The following is a 17,477-nucleotide window of genomic DNA, read 5'->3' as shown; positions in this document are numbered from 1 at the left end:
CATGGCAGTGTAGAAAAAAAATAATCAAAAGTAACAATCCCAACCACACTGTTCTCCGGTTTGCAAACATCACTATTGTCGTCATGGTAACGATACGATTATTGCCCAATACTAAACATACTGGGACACTACAGTTTAGATACCATAGTGGTTATTGTACAATTAAAAATACACTGTAAACAATTTACATTTGTAACAGGATTTGAATGTGCAGCTACCACTCAGTTTTAAACTGTGTGCCTAAAAGTCTACTTACGACAATAACTACACCTTCTTTTAAAAGATATTATAAACTTATGACAGAGCAGAACACTTGGATGTTTTAAACACATAAATTCTGTTTTGTCGATGAGCTACCACATTATTTGGTTTTGATTTGCATTGTTTATTTATGCATGTGTGTAGGTCGCAGGGGCAGTCTTATTACTGTTTTTATTTTATTCTTGTTTCATGGCTGGAACTTAAATAAAATTAGCATTTTAAGAAAAACAAAAACTCCTTCACAACAACAGTGCCTCTTATAAATATAGGTTTAAGGTCCAGTGGAGAAATGGATAAAATGGGATCCAGGCAAAGTGCTGCAATACAAAAAGGATGTTTTCAGCCCAACATCCTGCCAACTGCAGTTGTTTCAGACTAATTAGACATATTTCTAATGAACTAAAAGGAAGCAATAAATAAATAAAACATGGGGCCTTTAAATCAAGAGATTCTGGATTTAATTAATTTTGAGGGGCATTCTTGTAAAACCCTTTTTAAAAGTTTGCATCCCTGTTATGCAAAACATTCTCAAACAACAAGATTTGCAGCTATATAAGATGACTGAATTATGATAAATATAGCTTGTAAAAAAAAAATACTACCCAGTAATTTTATTCTGACAGCATATAAATGTTGTACTGTGCATATTTTGCAAAGTAATGATAGTTTTTGGGTTTAAGACACACTGTAAGAACACATATCATACACCGTAGATGTTGTGTTGTGCTGTTCCCAGACCTGCTCCGTCTGGAGTGATGGTGTCCAGTTTAACAGCCAGTGGGTAGCTGGTCTCTCTGTAGTGCTCCAGAGCGTGACCGTTGCCCCCACTTCCATCAAAGAACCACTTCCCACAAAGAACCGAGCCGTCAGTCAGGTTCAGCCACAGGTTCTCTCTCATCTCGCATTTCTGACACTTCCAGCCACTGACGGCAAAAACACAGAAACAAAGGTTGACCAGAATATCCAATAATGAATAAATTACAATATTATCTTTTTATCTACCACTTTTAAACTAAGTGGACACGTTTCGCTCTGATTCGTTTTATAACAATTCTTCAGCAGTGCAACATACTGCAGTTTGACGTATTTTATGACTGAGTAAGAAAAGTAGTCATCCTATAAAGATTAGAAGTTTGACTCCAAAACTTCCAAAACCTTTATTATAATCGTCTTTATGCAAATGATCTTTGGACACCGATTAAAACAGAACATTTTCAAAATAAAGCTTTGCCAGCTAAGAGGGGTTTTTTTTCCACAAAAGTTGTAAAAAGTGTCAATAACACCAATTTCTAATTGAGAATATACCTTAATTTGTATTTGCTGATTTGCACATGATTGCACTATGTTAGGTCTACCTGGGTGGGATCCGGACTCCATTATCCAGCTGTCTGAGGCTTCTGGCATGTCTTGACACCTGGATCTCCTCCTCCCAAGACTCAGGCTCCTGTTTCTTGTAAGCTGAAGGTGCGTTAAGTACTGCATCACAGGCTATGGTCACCTGGCGTCAGACAGCACAGCAGAGCATGGATAGGTTGGAGGTAACGCACAAATGAATTCAGGCAGTACAAATAAACTACATCTCCACATGAAACAGTGCACACAACAAGACATATTAGCTGTGCGAGGTTTATGCTAGAAATGGTATAAATGTGATACAGTGTGTTTGACATGGCGTAAAAACAGAAGGGGTGAAATCAAACTGAGACAAAATCACAAATCTCATTTGACATTTATTTCAGACCTGTATAGGAAATTCAAATCTTTTGAAGGATTAAAATACAGGGATAATAATCTTATTTTTTTTTGCAATTTACAGACAATTATAATTTACCACAAATAGACCCAGCTGGAAACAAATCTGGATTCTCAGTGTTTATGCTTATCCTCAATCACATGCAAGTTGTTTCAAATTTATTTCTCCCGCAGATGCAGATTCCGAATAAAATCAGTAACAATGCCTCTTTTAATCTACAACATAACACTAAGAATTAATCTGTAACTTCTATACCAGGTGTTCTTATAAAAATAGCAATGAAACAAACAAATAGGCATGCCAAAGTGAAGCTATAAAAAGAAAAACAAGTAGAAAAGTATCACAAAACAAGCAAAGAACTGCCCCCCAACAAATGAAAGCATCAACATGTACACCTTGTGGTTCCCCAGAATCATGTTTTACTGAAAACACAATGTTTTACTAGATGCTGTTTTCTCAAAATGATTTGTTTTATTGAATCTTAAAGGTAACAGATTGCAGCTTCTCTAAAGGAATCATATAGATTTTTTAATGAGGAACTTTAAGATACTCTATATCTCACCTGCAGCAGTCATCTTAACCTCATTTGAAATAATCACATGAATGTAATCTGAAAAATCAAAGTTAAAGGTCCTCAAAAACAATTTTGGCATCTGGAGAAGATGCGTTTAATAAAAATGATCGTTTTTGCTATTATAGGCAGTGACAACTCAGTCATCAAATGAATTAAACCATGTTTTGTTAGTTAATTCAGGTCTCTCAAAGATATCTGAATTTACATTGAGGCAAGCATCAGATTTCAAATAAACGTTTTTCAAGACAAATGCTTGTATTTTTTAATTTAATTATTTTTTCAGTAGCTTATGGGTCGAAATCTAATGAAAAGGGGACACCTCATTCAAACAAAAATATTCAAAAGCTGCAGGTAAGACAGACGGTTGTTTCACAATTCATTTCAAAAATGTTAACTATCCCTTTTTTTTAATTCGTAGACATGTCTGTCCTGAAGCCAGGGAACCACCAAGTGGACGTTTCCCCTCCAACATGCACAGAAACACACAGAACCAACTCACTGACCAGAGCGGGCAGCTCCTCAATATTTGGTAAAGGGATCTCGAAGTGGTCTGGAAAAATGACGAGCTTTGCCTCATCCTCATACTCAAAGTCCTCTCCGTTAAAATCTCGGTTTAGCTCTAAATCTTTAAGGGAGGAAGTAGGATTATTAGGTGTAAGAGTGATCACAAGTTTAAACCATTAAACAAAATTAAAATAGTCATTATTTAAGCATCACTATTAACTTAAATTAGATCTATAAGTGGAACCCTGTACAACACAGGTTTCAAACTCAAGATGTGGGGTGCAAATCTGGACCACCATAGCTTTTGATGTTGATGTCTACACCAAAGAACGATACATAAAAAACAGTTGTGTGCTTAAACATTATTTTATCAATCACATTAAAAGCAGTTTTTATCAGTATACTGCCAAATTACATCAACGTGAAAAGAGATTCACTATTTTTTAATTTTAAGAAGCATTCATCAAATTCGGACAGTTATTTTGTTAACATTTTTGACAGCTTGTTAAAGGATTTTATCAATACAATTATGCACAATCGTCCCTTTGAACGAGGACATATAGAATAAGTTCGACACGCCTCCTGTACAATATGAAGAAAATTGCGATGACATTTTCTTACTGAAACAGTTTTTTTTTCTAGCTTGAATTTACAAATAGTTATATTAAATCGGAAGTGATGCAAAGTTTCATATAAAAAAAGTAATTGATTTCAAAGAAAACAAAAACAAATAAAATCATTGAACATTTTTAAGCACTTCAGACTTATTTTGTGGAAATAAGTATTTTTAATTTATCACAAAACAAAACACATTTCTTACCCAATAATCTACAAATTATTTTATAAATCTGTTTGATCAATCAATTATTTCATCAACGAAAACTTTTTCTCTGACGCTACTACTATTATTAGTAATATTATGGCAACTGGTTGGTTACATGGAAACACATGATGTTTGCAGCCAGCTGTCTGATTAGATCACAGAACCGGTATGGATACGTCGAATGGGTCAAAGATCTTAAAGGGACAGCGAAAAATGTCACAAAGAGTAAGACAGCAGATGTTGGTCAGACAGGAGAAGAAACACAAGGCAATTAACCAGAGGTGGAAAATATAAGTAGAAAACAGGAATATGAATGTAAAATGGAGTAAGAGGAGGGAATTCCTCAAACAGAGAGGTTGGAGGAAGCCAGACACCTGGGCTTAGGCGAGATGCGTCATCGCTTCAGTTTGATGTGTGTCGGCCTCAGCAGGATACTGACAGGTGGCAGCAGCTGAGAGGCCGGCACATGATTGGAAGAGGCGCTGGGGTACACTTGCCACCCCTCCCCAACCCAGAGGAAGAGAAGGAGAAAGAGAAGGAGGAGGAGGAGTGGGTAGGCCAAGCTTTGATTTAGACCAGTTAGCAACCACATATACAAATAAATAGGCTATTATTAGAGGACAGGGGTTGGTGGAGAGGGCTCGTCAGTGGAAATATCTAATGTTTGGTTGAGGCTGGTTAGAACGGCAGCTGGCTGACAACAAACTTTGACAAAGATGTAGTGGATGAACTTCCCAAGCAGACAGAGTTGTCTCTAATTATCCTGCTGACATAAAAATCACCGGTTCAATGAGAAAACTGTAATCAGACAGAAGCCACACTACTTTTAATGATCTTCTGAAAGAAACCCATCATCCAGCCCAAGCTGTTCCTAATAGGCTAACGCAAATCTGGGTTGGACATGTTTTAATGGTTTTTTGGGATGTTTCTAATTAACAGATGCTTTGCACCAGAAATGGGGTGTACAGAGAACTACTTCTTTAGACTGACGCAGAAAGTAATGTCAAACAGTTATTGACTGCTCTTTTATTATGCGTGTCTGATAAGAAGCTTATAAGCAAAGTCTGGACTTGTCTCTGAACCCAGCAGCAAAAGCAAAGTACACACTCACATTGAGCATATGCCTGATAGAAAACCACAACTTTGTGCTAATGCTAAGTACCAATTTATGCAAAGTGCCAGCAGCAGGTCATTGCTGGTATACGTCTTTTTTGTCTTCTGTAGCATTTTTCACAATTTGACTGATTCCTTTTTCTTGAACATACAATAATCATCTACATGCACTCACCGTAACCTCGATAACATCATTCATTAACAATAATAATAATAAAAACAAATGTGATCTGAAGGCCATGTAAGCCTTAAACAATTAAACTGAGCCAGTTTACGCAGTGTCGCTATGGCACAAAAGATTTTACTACTGCTGAACCAGACTGTGGTAAACAAGATACAGTCCAAAAATATATACTGTGTGAGAAATTATTTAATTTTTTCTGATTTTAATGTGGCTGAAAAAAAATAATCAGTTAGGGAAAATAACACAAAATATGAAAAAAAGCTTTAATCAGATTTGTGAAACAATTCTTCTGATACCGCGCCTGTTTTGTTTAGTTTACGTTTCTTTCTTCCCATGATTTCACAAAAGGAAGCTGTGTGTTTGAGGAGTTGCCTTAAAATACTGTCACAAATATTCGTCCTTTTTATCTCCAGAGTAGTGAAATCATCATTAAAATCAGAAACTTACAAAGTCAAATCAATAGGGCTTTCCCACATTGTGTAAACCCAGTGTTTGTAACAATGTTTTTGTAAAAACGTTTTAAAAAATAATATTCCCTCTGTCATTAACTTGACATTGAGCAAATATAAATTACTCAGGTAATTGTAACAAACCTTAACCTGACTGAGTCTAAACAAACACACACACACACACACACACACAATACCCCAACGCACACAGGCAAATTCAAGACAGTTAGCAAAAATTTGAAAACAGCAACGATATTCTAAAAACTGGGCCTTCCTCAGATAGAAACAGGCCAGTTAGGCCAAAAGGCCAAGGATAATAGTAAAAAAACAACAATGTGCAAAATCAAAAGAACACTGAAGAGTTTTCTTTGTCACACTCCAGTGGGTGGAGATGATGTGAACGGAGTAAGTTAAATTGTCGTCAGCAGCTGATGACAATTTAACTGCTGAGCTAAATTGTCAATCTTGTCATTTTGCATATTTGTCACAACAAGCTAATAGATTTATTTAAAATCGTTTTTCTAAGATTTTCACATTGCAATGTAGAAGTGTCACTCCAGTGAAAACAACATACCTAGAAACACTTTTCCATTTCTTCGTCTGGGGATGGCACCTCCGGCAGCACCTGTGGTTTTCTGCAAGAAACAAGTAGTAACAATATTATATATATATATACAGTATATATATATATGCAAAATGATACATGTATAGTATCTTGTACATGTATCAAGATTTTTGTCCTGTATTTTTTTTAAACTAAAGCATAGATTAATTTATATGCTCCCCTGAATCAGATCTAGCCTGCTGCTAATGTCTTGGTAGTAGTAGTAGTTTGGTGGCTAGATAATAATTATAAGTGAAGGGAAATTCTCCAAACCTTTAAACATTATTCATCTGGGTTTACCCTTAACTGCAAATGGCATTTCTAGTGTGACAGCAAAGCAACTTAAAAAAATAATAACCAAACAGATTAAAACAAAAAAGAAAACATTTTCATGAAAACATAAATATGTAGCCTTAGTCCCTGGTCAGCTAAACAATACAATGCCGCCAAGCAGATTTACGTCTAATTTGACTAGTTTTAGATTAATCTGACCAGACAAAGTTGAGAAACTGGAAATATTGACACCCACAGCATCAAGAGAACCACCATGAAAGAAAAACAGCACAGACACGGGAGCCTGCAGAATGTGCAGCAGCTGTTTGCGGTCAGATCCAGGCATGGAAATAGCAGCTCTTTTCAAAGCAGAGCTGATCTGATAGCAATTAGAGGTAGAGAGGAAACACACCACCAGCTTGAAGCAAAAAGAGGGGTTTGTTTGAGTTTGCTGTCTTAGGAAGAATCGACTTGCTAGTTATAGTCAACAAAACCAAAAACTCAAACTGCGACACTGTCGATTTTAAAACCACCATAAAAATAAAAGATGTGCACAGATGACATCTAAACAAAAATGGAATCATAATAAGTCTTACAGTTTGTGTTTATTTGTTGTTTAAAACAATAACAAAGCAACAAATCTACACTGTTCAATGTATTACTTAAAATGTATTTAATAATATAAATGGAACATGCTTATTAGGACATTTTTTCTTAAAACCCCAAAAAGCACATTTTTGTTCACATATATTTCCACCATTGGGTGGTAATTCATTGTAGGTATCCAGGCATGTATGTATATGGATACATAATATGTGCATCTTTTACTTATTTATGTATAAAGCACAAGGGTTATTTATTGAAATCCTGCAAAAAATAATATGGAAAATAGGAACGGAAATAAAGTTTGGGCATGCAAATGTTTCTCCATATTTATGCAGATATGAAAACATTTAAATAAATTGACAGTGTAGACAATTTACTTTAGAAATTGTTGGAAGAACAACAGTTTCTAAACTTACTCTTTTTGATAAAGATAGTCATTTATTCATTATTTATTTTTTATTTAGACATATTTTTCTTTAAAATAAAAAATAATAATGTAAAACCTAAATTGAAAACTATTCTTGAATATGATAAAATGTGACAAAATTTTTAAAAAAAAAACAACAGAGACAGCGAAAACATCATAGTTTGTGTTGTGGTTGTATTTGGCTTTTCTTGATTGTCTATGGTGTTCAAATGGTTTGTCATCTTTCATATATATATATTGAAAACAGAATTATTGAAAATGCATATTTTTTTTATCTACAAGGCAGGGGACAAAACATACCTCTTTAACATGCCGTTTGAGGTGCATGTAAACACTCTGTCCTGTTTTGCGATAATGTCTCTCCACATGTTCCCGTCCGAAGCCCAGGAATGTGTTCATACACACATACAGGCCTCCCTCAGACTCCTGCACACAAAGGGAAACAATAACAATCAGCTGCAGCATGAGCTGAGGAGCCAACAAGACCAGATGAGAGGACAGTCACTTTGAACCACTTAACCAGCTTCACATGAAGTGTAAGAATTTGTTGTTGTTTTGGTCAGCACAATAAGTTATATCATACTCTTTTTTTTTTATTTATCAGCATATGGTTGGGTTACTCTGAACACACAAAAGAAATTACATTTTGCTGCATTAGTGGAAGTAAAGTCAAATTGAGATTTCACCCACTTCCATGTTAGGACACCAGAGAGGAAAACTTAAGCCAAGAATCCATCTTCAGATTCTATCCTTTTTTGTTCAAATCAGCACAACCTATAGAAATGACAACTAATATATCTTCCTATATATATAATATATAGGAAGAAGTTTAGAACTTAATCATCTGTATTACAGTCACATTTTCAAAACATTTCAATCGAAAATCTGCTAATCAGCCAATAATCCATCCTGGAAATATTTATTTTATTTGCAAAAACCTGCTTCTGAAGCAAATAATTTTGTCGTAGAGATTTTACAAAAAAACAAATCATCTTCAATTATATGCGAGTCAAAGAAAGAAAGAAAAATCTTTGTGATCTTAAATCTTCTGCAAAAAAACAAAAAACATAGCATTTTTTATGCTACAATTTGTATATAGTATATAGCAACAACAATTTGCTATATACCATCTATGCTTTCAGACCCTGCAATGACTTTACTTTAAAAAATACTATTTTTAAACAGGATGGCATATATTAACATAGTTTATTTAATTTGATCCATGTATAGGTTGCAGCTAATAACTCTAGTTTAGTTTTAAATGTGCTTTTAAAAAGAAGCAAAAGAAAACACATACTCCTACACCTCACACGTGGACTCTAGGGACAAAGCACATGGAAAACACCTCCTTCATAAACTAACCTGAAATCTGTAATAAGTGTATAGGCTTTATAAGCTCCAGTGTTAAACCTTTAAGTGGTTCAAAGTGACATATGAGCCTCAACAGTGCAAGATAAAAATAAACCAGTCTTCAGGCCAGCATGATGAACTCCAGACAGCTGAGTCACCTTTAAAAACGGTTTCAGTCCAGATAGAGGTGTAGGAAAGCTCTAGGAGCAAAGGGAACGCTACATTCAGGTTCATCACAGACGCTTCAGAAACACACACACAAAAAATATCAAATCTATGCTTCAGTCAATATATTCTGACATTTACAAACGTAAACTTTGCTAATTTTGATTCTGCCACAAATAATAAATGAGGACTGGTCTAAAGAACTTAGTTTAAAACATTTAAATATTGGCCCTGCTAGTGGCTCCTAGGCATAAAAACGAATAAATCTGGGTTTCAGAATGATGTGTTTTTAAAAAAATGTATTAAACCCTCACATTTTGAGCCAAATAGTGATTTGTTTTAAAATGATTCAAACGGCTAAACAGTCCACCTATCACATTGAACAACCAGTCTGTTTTAAACAAAAGGTGTAGTTTAGAGGAATTATTACCCTCATTATAAATATTAAATGGCTTACTTCAAGTGTAGTGTTTTTAAAACGACAATGAAAGATTTTGGGAGGTGATTTGGACGTGAAAAGAAAAATAATAAGCCTGCATCTCTCTCCAAAGACGAAAACAGTGTTTTCCTTCACGTCTACAAACACATCAGATTACAGCCGAAACACGTGTGATGTTCAGTCCGCCTGCGACGCACCTTTTCTACCCCTCATGTCCCTCATGTTCCGGTGTGTGCAGGCTGCGTATGTGGGTGTCTGACAGGCGGACACACTTACGGGGGAGTCGAAGGAGAAGGCGCACTCGCTCTTGTAGACTCTGTCTCCTGTTTTGGGGACTCTGATGGTGGGCATGAAGGGGACCAGCAGCTCTCCCAGGTCTGCAGCCATCTTCGCATTCCTGCTTCTCCCTGCAGAGTGCTGCGGAGCCTCCGGAGCGGCGCTGTCAGAGCGGAGGATGCTATTTTTAAAGCCCCTCCGTCTCTACATTCCTCCGGCCAGGCCAGAGGGGATGTGACGCTGGAAACGTAAAAATAAAATGACAGGGGGCGGGAGGAGGCTGGCCTCTGAGTCTGAGGGTAAGGGCACGGAGGGTAAAGAGCTGCTCTTTTGTTGATTTTTTTTTTTCTTACTGAAGCATGGACCTGCGCAGAAATTACAGCGCTGCTGTTGACTGTAGTGACGTCCTTTCACATTTACCGAAAGGACCACTCCCACCTCTAAGGGAGGACCCAGAAACACACGCAGATTTTCCTTCTTCCATCATTTAAATTAACGATTAACAGAAAAATAAAATAAAATACATGAGGGTTAAAAAAAAAAGCAATGCATTGAATATGGAGAGTTTTTCTTTTATTGTACGAATAAATAAAATAATTGTGGTTCATATCCACATGTATTTATTAACCTTTTATTTACAGAGCTCTGCCACCCAGTGGAGAATATGGTTCAGTGGATATATCAGTATACCCGTTTATGCAGTGGATATTCTTGCGTTTATGACTATTGGCCTCTCCTCTCCTTGCAGTGTAGAGTTGTGCAATCAGACATGAAAGCACTAAATCAAGTGACGGAAATTGATGTAACAATTGATCTCGATGAATGCATTCTAATTTATCTAGCATGCATACATCCATTTCATTTCAATTTGATTCCTTTGTTTGAATTAAATTATTTGAGATGGATGGACAAAATCTAAATTACTTTAAATACCCTCAGGTAAATTTGAGCTGTATAAATATAACCAAAATGACTTTAAAGTAACAAAATAAGGCAGTAAATATGTAATACCTTTCTGAAGTAAGAATTACCTCTTGTACAGGGACACTGCCTCTAAGCCAAACCAACAGATAGCAAGCCACACTGATGTGGTGGAGTCTATTCACTTTATGTTTCTGGATTGTGATAAAACTGAAGAATTAAATTTTAATGTTTGATGTTCAGTAATTGTACCCAAAACTGGCTATTAGACCACATAAACATACTTTATTTAATCAACAAGGGAAAAATTTACAAACAGTCGGACTGATGACCACATGTACTGCTAACACCGTTCGTTAATTGTCAGGTGATGACTTGGGGCTGTTGTCAATCAGCCCCTTGTCAGCCGTCGGCACCTGGAACCAGGGGCCGTCTCCATGATGTCTCATCTGCCGACGAACCTCCAGCTGTGTCAGTCTGTTCAGGGTTACAAAACAGTAGTCAAGAAACAAGCTGTGAATTTGAGAAAAGTACATCTACGACTATTGAACTTAGTCGCTGTAATCTGTAATGATGGCTCATCTCTAAAATAACACACACCAGCAGGAACAATATCTGCTTCTCTTAGAGGATGCAACAATTACTTCCTACGAGAGAGGAGTGTAACAGCAGTGTAGACCCAACAATCCCTCAGAAAACATAAATACATGGGTCCAGACCTCCAGTTTCTTCTTACACTATCCAACTAGAGCTCATTTACTGAGGATTCAAGAAGGGGCCAACTAAACTCCACTATGAATCTCAGACAAATTCAAAATCAGTAATAATAATAACTGCAAGGTCCAAACACAGCCATATGGACTCAGACATAACATCTTCTTTCTTCTTAAAAGCTCCATCCCTCGCCTGATAAGTATTCTCCATTTAGACAGTTTTCATGTTATTCTAAGTTAAACAGTTCAATAGTTGCTTTCAAGCAACTTTGGGTTTCAGCTTTGAGAATCTCTTGAAATCTCACTCCTTTTAATCGGTTCCATTCTGACACATGTAAGTCAGACACTTTGCAGGAAATATTAAAGACCACACATTTTAGTTTCCCTTAGAGACTTCAACATGTTGGTCTTAAACTGGCGACACAAACTCTGATAATCACCTCATATCAGCTTTCTCCTTTTCAATTTGGATTGCAGCCATCACTTTTTCGTAGTCCTTCACTGGGGAATCATAAATGTTCCGTACAATCCACCTGGTGATGGGGTGCTGAAATGAAAAGAACCAATAAATAATACTAAAAAATTTATTGCTTTCAAAAGAGCAATATGTTTGCTAGATTAGAAATTCTTCAAGAGTTCTTACAAGCAGCGCCTGTTTTTATTTGATTTTGTTGTGGAACAATAATACCAATTCAGAACTTCAAAAAAAATGTAAAAACACATGTACAGATGGAGAAAAAAAAATAAACTCTCCTTTGTGGAATATCATAATGTCTGTTTGTGGGTGCAAGACCACTCCAATTGAAACTATCTGTAAAATAAACATTAATCTGCCAAATGCAAAGCAATGTATGTGCTGTGACCTCAATACGTAAATATATGACAAACCTGAACCTAATTATCCTGACAACATTGTTTAAGAGCTGTGACAAACCAATGACAAAATGAAAGAAGGAACACACTTTGTAATATTCCCAATACTCAGGTTCATAGCCTTCAGGAATCTCAGCAAGCTCTGCCTCACCTAAAAAAGTAAAAGAAAAAACTTAGAATCATTCATAAATAATTCACTTGATTTTTCCTAAAATTATATCATGGACCAAAAGGACACATTAATATAAAATACTTTAAAACACCAAGAACATGTGCACTTACCAATGAAGATATTCACAGCTGTGACCAACAGAGCCACTGGAATACCAGTCAGCAGGATGTAATATCGCTGCAAGAATAAGAAGAGAAATGAAAAACTGAAAACTTTTACAGTTTTCAGTCTGCCACAAACAGAACTAAAAATGCAATCAAGGCCCTCCTCACTAAATGTTTTGCTGGACATACAAAATATGTAAATACCGGTAATGTAGGGTTACCACTAAATCAAAATGCATTAGTGAATAGTAGCTTTTGCAAGCCACTACATATTTCATTTATTTATTTATTTCAAACAGGTTTTTAAAATCAAGAAAACAAGCAATCAGTAGGACAAAAGGAAACATGTGCATCCATAACCAAGAACAAAATAATTAGCTTACCACTACTTTTCTGTTTGAGAAGGATTGGGAAGAAGTGAACATTTATGTAATCCTACCCCTTATCTGTTGTTGATATTACATCAGCAAGCTTCAATGTATTTATGTGACAGACCCACATAGATCAGAGCATATCTATAAACTGGCAGGAAAAGGATATTTGGTTTTCAAATGTTTTTCAGCTTGAAATGTTAATTTTTTGCCTCATATACTGTAGCTATTTGCTTCCCTATTTTTGAAAAGGACTTAAGCGCTGTAAACTGAATTTTGTTATGATACATACCAATAAATGCAAAAATCTCCTGTCGTAATAGTCAGTTGGGTTGACCACAAACATCTTCTTTCCATGGCCCCAACGGGTCGCCACTGAAAAAAAGAGCAATAGTTGCTGTCACAATAAAGTCTCTGCCAATGGAATATTTACAACTGTGTTTTATGAGATCAAACAGAGTATTTGCTTATTTAAAATACATTTAAAATGTAACCATTTCATACAGCGGAGTATTACAGCCATCAAAAACAAAGAAAAAAAATAATATGGTCACAGAGGAATACATTTCTACCAAAATTTTTTAGATTAATTTCACAAATTTACAAGAAAAGAAAAAGTACATATTCTCTGATGTCGAAAGGTTGGAAATGACCATTTTTAAATGATTTTAAACATAGCTTTGTAATATTAAAAGCAACATATTTTCTGCCGATATACAGTCAGGAATTTCCAACAAAAATAGTTATCATTCTGATAACCCAGTATCAGAATGACATCTCCTGCAGATTCGCCTTATCAATGAGGAAAAAGCTGCAACACAATTGTAAAAATCTGCACTCTTTAGATGTCAATCTGATACAGGAAAATAGAACCAATCTACCACTCATACTTTTGAAAATAGCTATTCTTGTGTTAATGAATTTAAGTAATTTTTTTCTGTTAAATTTATGACTTCACATTTTTTTTATGGAAATTGTGTCCTCCAAGGCCACATTAAGGCCCTAGCAAAACAAAGTTTTCTCATCCTTACACAATAGTGACAGCAATGCATGTTATTGCTAGTAGGCAGACTATAATACATCTGAGATAATTTCGTTTTAAGAGCTTAATTACGAAATCAGAACTTTATAGAATTACCTTGTAAATTGTACAATGTGGACTCTTAAAGCTCTAGTAAGGTACTCCATTATTAAAATACAGTGGCTAAATCATGTGTCCTTCATCCATTTATGCTAAATAACACTTAACTTCTATCTCTATAGGATATAAATAAACGTATAGAGGATAAAATATCGTAACTACTCATTACACTCATAAGGTCAACTAATATGCAATTACAAGATCTAACATATAGAGTTTTCATCATTAAACTTGGAGTTGTTTCCTCTTTGTTGACAGCAGGGCGAACGTTACCAGTTAGCTGATGTTAGCATGCTAACAAGCTCCGGCGCAAGGTCATAGCAGAAAGGAGCCGATTTTAGAGTCGAAAGCTGATCTGTCCGAACCAGCAGAGAAGCTCTCACCTTTATTTGTCCGTGGGATGGTTCGAGCGAGTATATTGGCAGCATTACTCCCAGCTTTCAAAGGACCTAACCTGGCTGCAAAGGCAGCAGCCGACCTGAGAAGGCTCATGCCCACCATAGCTGCTGTAGGGACAGTTCAACAAGCCGCGCTGTGATTGGTTCAAGGAAACACTACATTTATATTTACCTAAATGCCTTTAGCCATTAATGCTAAAGGCATAATAATAACATAAAATCCGATAATTGTAGAATAAAGAAAATATTATTTTTTGGGGGAAAAAAAAAAATCTTTTTACACAAAATGCATCTTGGGTAATTCTAGGTAAAACATGGCGTCGTCCTCGTCGTTAGGACGTGTTTTGACTCTGTCCAAACAGTTACAGAGCGTCTTCAGGATATCTCCAGCGATAAGCGTCCAACACTGCGTTGTAAATCTGAAAAGATGCCAGAACAATCTTCTAAGGTAGGGCAGTGGAGCAGCGGACATGGCATTTTCTTATTTTCGTCTGGTTAAACTACCACAGAGCCATCGTCCCTTCAAATCGGCGGCAGGGCTCTTCATTTTCTGGCCTATGAGCTCAACCTCAGCATCTATAACCGTAAACTTTTTACATAATTTTACATCTAACAAGATGTAAAATGTGCTTGAGGTTCTCTCAGTTTAATGAAAATGAAGCAATTACACTATTATCTAATCTCTGCATCAAAGCATGCGCCTGTAGTCTTTATCAGATTATTAATAAAATTCAAATTGCATAAAAGTATTACAAGTCTAGGTTTCTATTGATGGTGAAGGGCTTCTTATTTGAGATAAATTTATTAAACAGAAAAAATATATATTTGTCAGTGTTTGATTTACTGATCAGTCAGGGGGAAATCTGTCAATTGCCTTTAAAAAGGAAATTATTTAGTATTTTTACGAACAAAAACATCAATAATGAAGATAAATTATCATCTGAAAATCCCAGTCTAACAGGTTTGTTCGTAACAAAGTGTTTTTTTAATCCAGTCCAGTTTGGTGTCCTTCACAACAAATTCAGTATCATGTTGGTTCATGATTCCTTAAACAGACCGATAATAAAGCTCAAGAAGGTAAATGTTTTGCAGTCTATTTTTTCTTTACTTATTTGGAGGCTTGACATCCCAATAGAACAATCTGGGAGTTGGGACGTTTAATTAATTAAATTTTTGAGTAAAATGAAATTATGTATAAATAATGCATGAATTGGATCCTTTTTTTCCCTTCAGTGAAAAATTTTCCCCGTTTGCCTCATCTTGGATCACTCCCATCAGCTTTGTGGGTCAGCATCGAGCTTTGCACACGACCATCAGCAGGAGAGGGTTGGAAGAGTTCTTTGATCAGCCTGAGAATTGGGGAGAGTCCAATGTGAAGTCTGGTAAAACATTACATTTATTAAATTGTATGTAAAAGTTGTTTAAACGTTGTTTAAATATCGAAGTGATTTTTAGAGTCAGAAAATAATTATTACATGCTAAAGGGATTCAGCATGGTTCTCAGCAGATGTTAGGATTTGTCAAAAATTGCAGATTAGTAGCTACACAATGTTCATGATCATGCATAAGGCATTTTAAATGTCGTAGGTCAACATTTGTTTCATTACAGGAGCTCCATGGACAGCAAAACAGCTGAGAACAAAGAGCAACGAGGACTTACACAAACTCTGGTGAGCAATGTCAAGACTATGTGACAACTCTAGAAAATATTTGAAAATCTAATATATTGTTTTGATGTTATGCTGTTACTCATCTTTATCTAGTTGTACACCTTGAAGAAATTTTGCCAGACTGTTTTCTTGTCTTTTTATGTAAGGCACTTTGAAATGTCTCATCGCTTGAATGGTGCTAAAGAAATAATTTTAAACAGGAGTTCTGCATTTACCGTTGCTTCTAACACCTCAGTTTTGTCTCAGGTATGTGTTGCTGAAGGAAAGAAACATGCTGCTGACGCTTGAGCAGGAAGCAAAAAGACAAAGGGTTCAGATGCCGAGTCCTGAACGGATGAAGAAGGTTGGTGCGATGCTGAAGCTGAAGTGACAGCTCCAGCTCCCGCACTTCAGTGGGATTCTTTCTAATGTGTTGTTTATATTTACAGATTATTGTTGATGGTGAAGTAAAAACCCAGGCTAAAGAGAACATGTATGTGTCTTCACAGATTGAACGGTCAATGGTCAGGCTGGACACGGTGGTGAAAGAACGGGAGATTGCACTGCGTCTGCTGCAGACGGGACAGGAGAAAGGCCGGCCAGGAGAGTGGAGGAGGAACGTGTTCGGATATGAATACTGGTACGGAACGTTTCTGTGAATTTATACTGGACCTGTAATTCAGCAACTTATTGGACTCTGATCCCAATGGGGTTTTTTGTACACAACATTTGGTAAAATGCAACTCTGGGTTTCGCCTGTCTCGCATTAAAGGCAAGAAACTTTTACTCTTAGTAAATAGTCCTTTTTAACCTCCAGGTATCGGTTCAAAGAATACACAATTCCTTGGTACATGAATAAAAGACACAAGCGCAAGAAGTTCTACACGCCCTATTTTGTCCAACCTCATATAAGGTAAGAACATTCATAGGCTGCAGTGCAGTTTTCTTCCTTTAATTTTAATATATAAAGATGTTGCATTAAGGGTTCTTTTTGTTTGTTTCTGGCAGGTTGCGCATTGAGAGATTCCTTCGAGAAAGGGCCAGGAAAGCCAGCTTAAAGAAGAAAACTTTGGCCAAATTAAAAGAGCGATTTCCCCAGACAAAGCTTCCATCTTCCTGAATAAGGGATCTTTGTTTTTGAGTTTGCTACAACTCAGCTGCCTGAATCAGCTCACACAATCTACTGAAGTTTGAGCAAATTCTTATCCAGCTGTTATTTGGTTTTATAAGATAAAACTGTTTTCTCGATTGGAAATGTGTTCTGGTTTGTTACTGTCTAATAAACCATCCTGCCGAACTACTGTTTGGACATCTTGTAACTAAAGCAAACTCAG

The 17,477-nt window shown here is 36.2% G+C and overlaps 3 protein-coding genes across 5 annotated transcripts in view; 1 reads left to right on the top strand and 2 right to left on the bottom strand.

The window, feature by feature from the left end:
* The window catches only part of usp13 (ubiquitin specific peptidase 13), a 33,840-nt gene extending 23,689 nt beyond the window's left edge, over positions 1–10,151 (bottom strand). For 2 of the 3 annotated variants that reach the window (XM_032571712.1, XM_032571713.1), the window contains exons 1-6: positions 9,802–10,151; positions 7,872–7,997; positions 6,236–6,296; positions 3,092–3,213; positions 1,617–1,759; positions 1,000–1,184 (exon numbers count right to left, since the gene is read on the bottom strand). In XM_032571712.1, coding sequence (XP_032427603.1) covers positions 1,000–1,184; positions 1,617–1,759; positions 3,092–3,213; positions 6,236–6,296; positions 7,872–7,997; positions 9,802–9,912 — 748 coding nt within the window. In that variant the 5' untranslated portion in view covers positions 9,913–10,151. The remainder of the gene's footprint in view (positions 1–999; positions 1,185–1,616; positions 1,760–3,091; positions 3,214–6,235; positions 6,297–7,871; positions 7,998–9,801) is intronic. The other variant, XM_032571711.1, reaches the window with a different exon arrangement.
* Positions 10,152–10,985: 834 nt separating this feature from the next.
* On the bottom strand, positions 10,986–14,646 carry ndufb5 (NADH:ubiquinone oxidoreductase subunit B5). Its single transcript, XM_032572620.1, has 6 exons — positions 14,480–14,646; positions 13,248–13,330; positions 12,591–12,657; positions 12,398–12,459; positions 11,876–11,982; positions 10,986–11,199 (listed from the first exon to the last, which is right to left on the bottom strand). The coding sequence occupies exons 1-6, from the start codon at positions 14,595–14,597 to the stop codon at positions 11,079–11,081; spliced, it is 558 nt and encodes a 185-aa protein (XP_032428511.1). The 5' UTR covers positions 14,598–14,646; the 3' UTR covers positions 10,986–11,078.
* Positions 14,647–14,785: 139 nt separating this feature from the next.
* Positions 14,786–17,440, top strand: mrpl47 (mitochondrial ribosomal protein L47). The gene is made up of 7 exons (XM_032572619.1): positions 14,786–14,942; positions 15,728–15,876; positions 16,104–16,164; positions 16,411–16,507; positions 16,653–16,783; positions 16,961–17,056; positions 17,152–17,440. The coding sequence occupies exons 1-7, from the start codon at positions 14,809–14,811 to the stop codon at positions 17,261–17,263; spliced, it is 780 nt and encodes a 259-aa protein (XP_032428510.1). The 5' UTR covers positions 14,786–14,808; the 3' UTR covers positions 17,264–17,440.
* The last annotated feature ends 37 nt before the right edge of the window (positions 17,441–17,477 follow it).

Source organism: Xiphophorus hellerii, chromosome 9, assembly GCF_003331165.1.
Source record: "Xiphophorus hellerii strain 12219 chromosome 9, Xiphophorus_hellerii-4.1, whole genome shotgun sequence".
NCBI classification, from domain to species: Eukaryota; Metazoa; Chordata; class Actinopteri; order Cyprinodontiformes; family Poeciliidae; genus Xiphophorus; species Xiphophorus hellerii.
Note: the sequence above shows the minus strand (reverse complement) of the source record. Positions and strands in the feature narration are given on the sequence as shown.

Bases quoted from the DNA above. Each gene is read 5' to 3' on its own strand.
- ndufb5 (XM_032572620.1), bottom strand. From the start codon at position 14,597: ATGGTGGGCATGAGCCTTCTCAGGTCGGCTGCTGCCTTTGCAGCCAGG. The intron at 12,460-12,590 runs GTAAGTGCACAT...TTACTTTTTTAG, and splicing joins AGCTGTGAATATCTTCATTG to GTGAGGCAGAGCTTGCTGAG. The intron at 11,983-12,397 runs GTGTGTTCCTTC...TTTTCATTTCAG, and splicing joins AGTATTGGGAATATTACAAA to CACCCCATCACCAGGTGGAT.
- mrpl47 (XM_032572619.1), top strand. From the start codon at position 14,809: ATGGCGTCGTCCTCGTCGTTAGGACGTGTTTTGACTCTGTCCAAACAG. The intron at 16,165-16,410 runs GTGAGCAATGTC...GTTTTGTCTCAG, and splicing joins GAGGACTTACACAAACTCTG to GTATGTGTTGCTGAAGGAAA. The intron at 17,057-17,151 runs GTAAGAACATTC...TGTTTCTGGCAG, and splicing joins TTTGTCCAACCTCATATAAG to GTTGCGCATTGAGAGATTCC.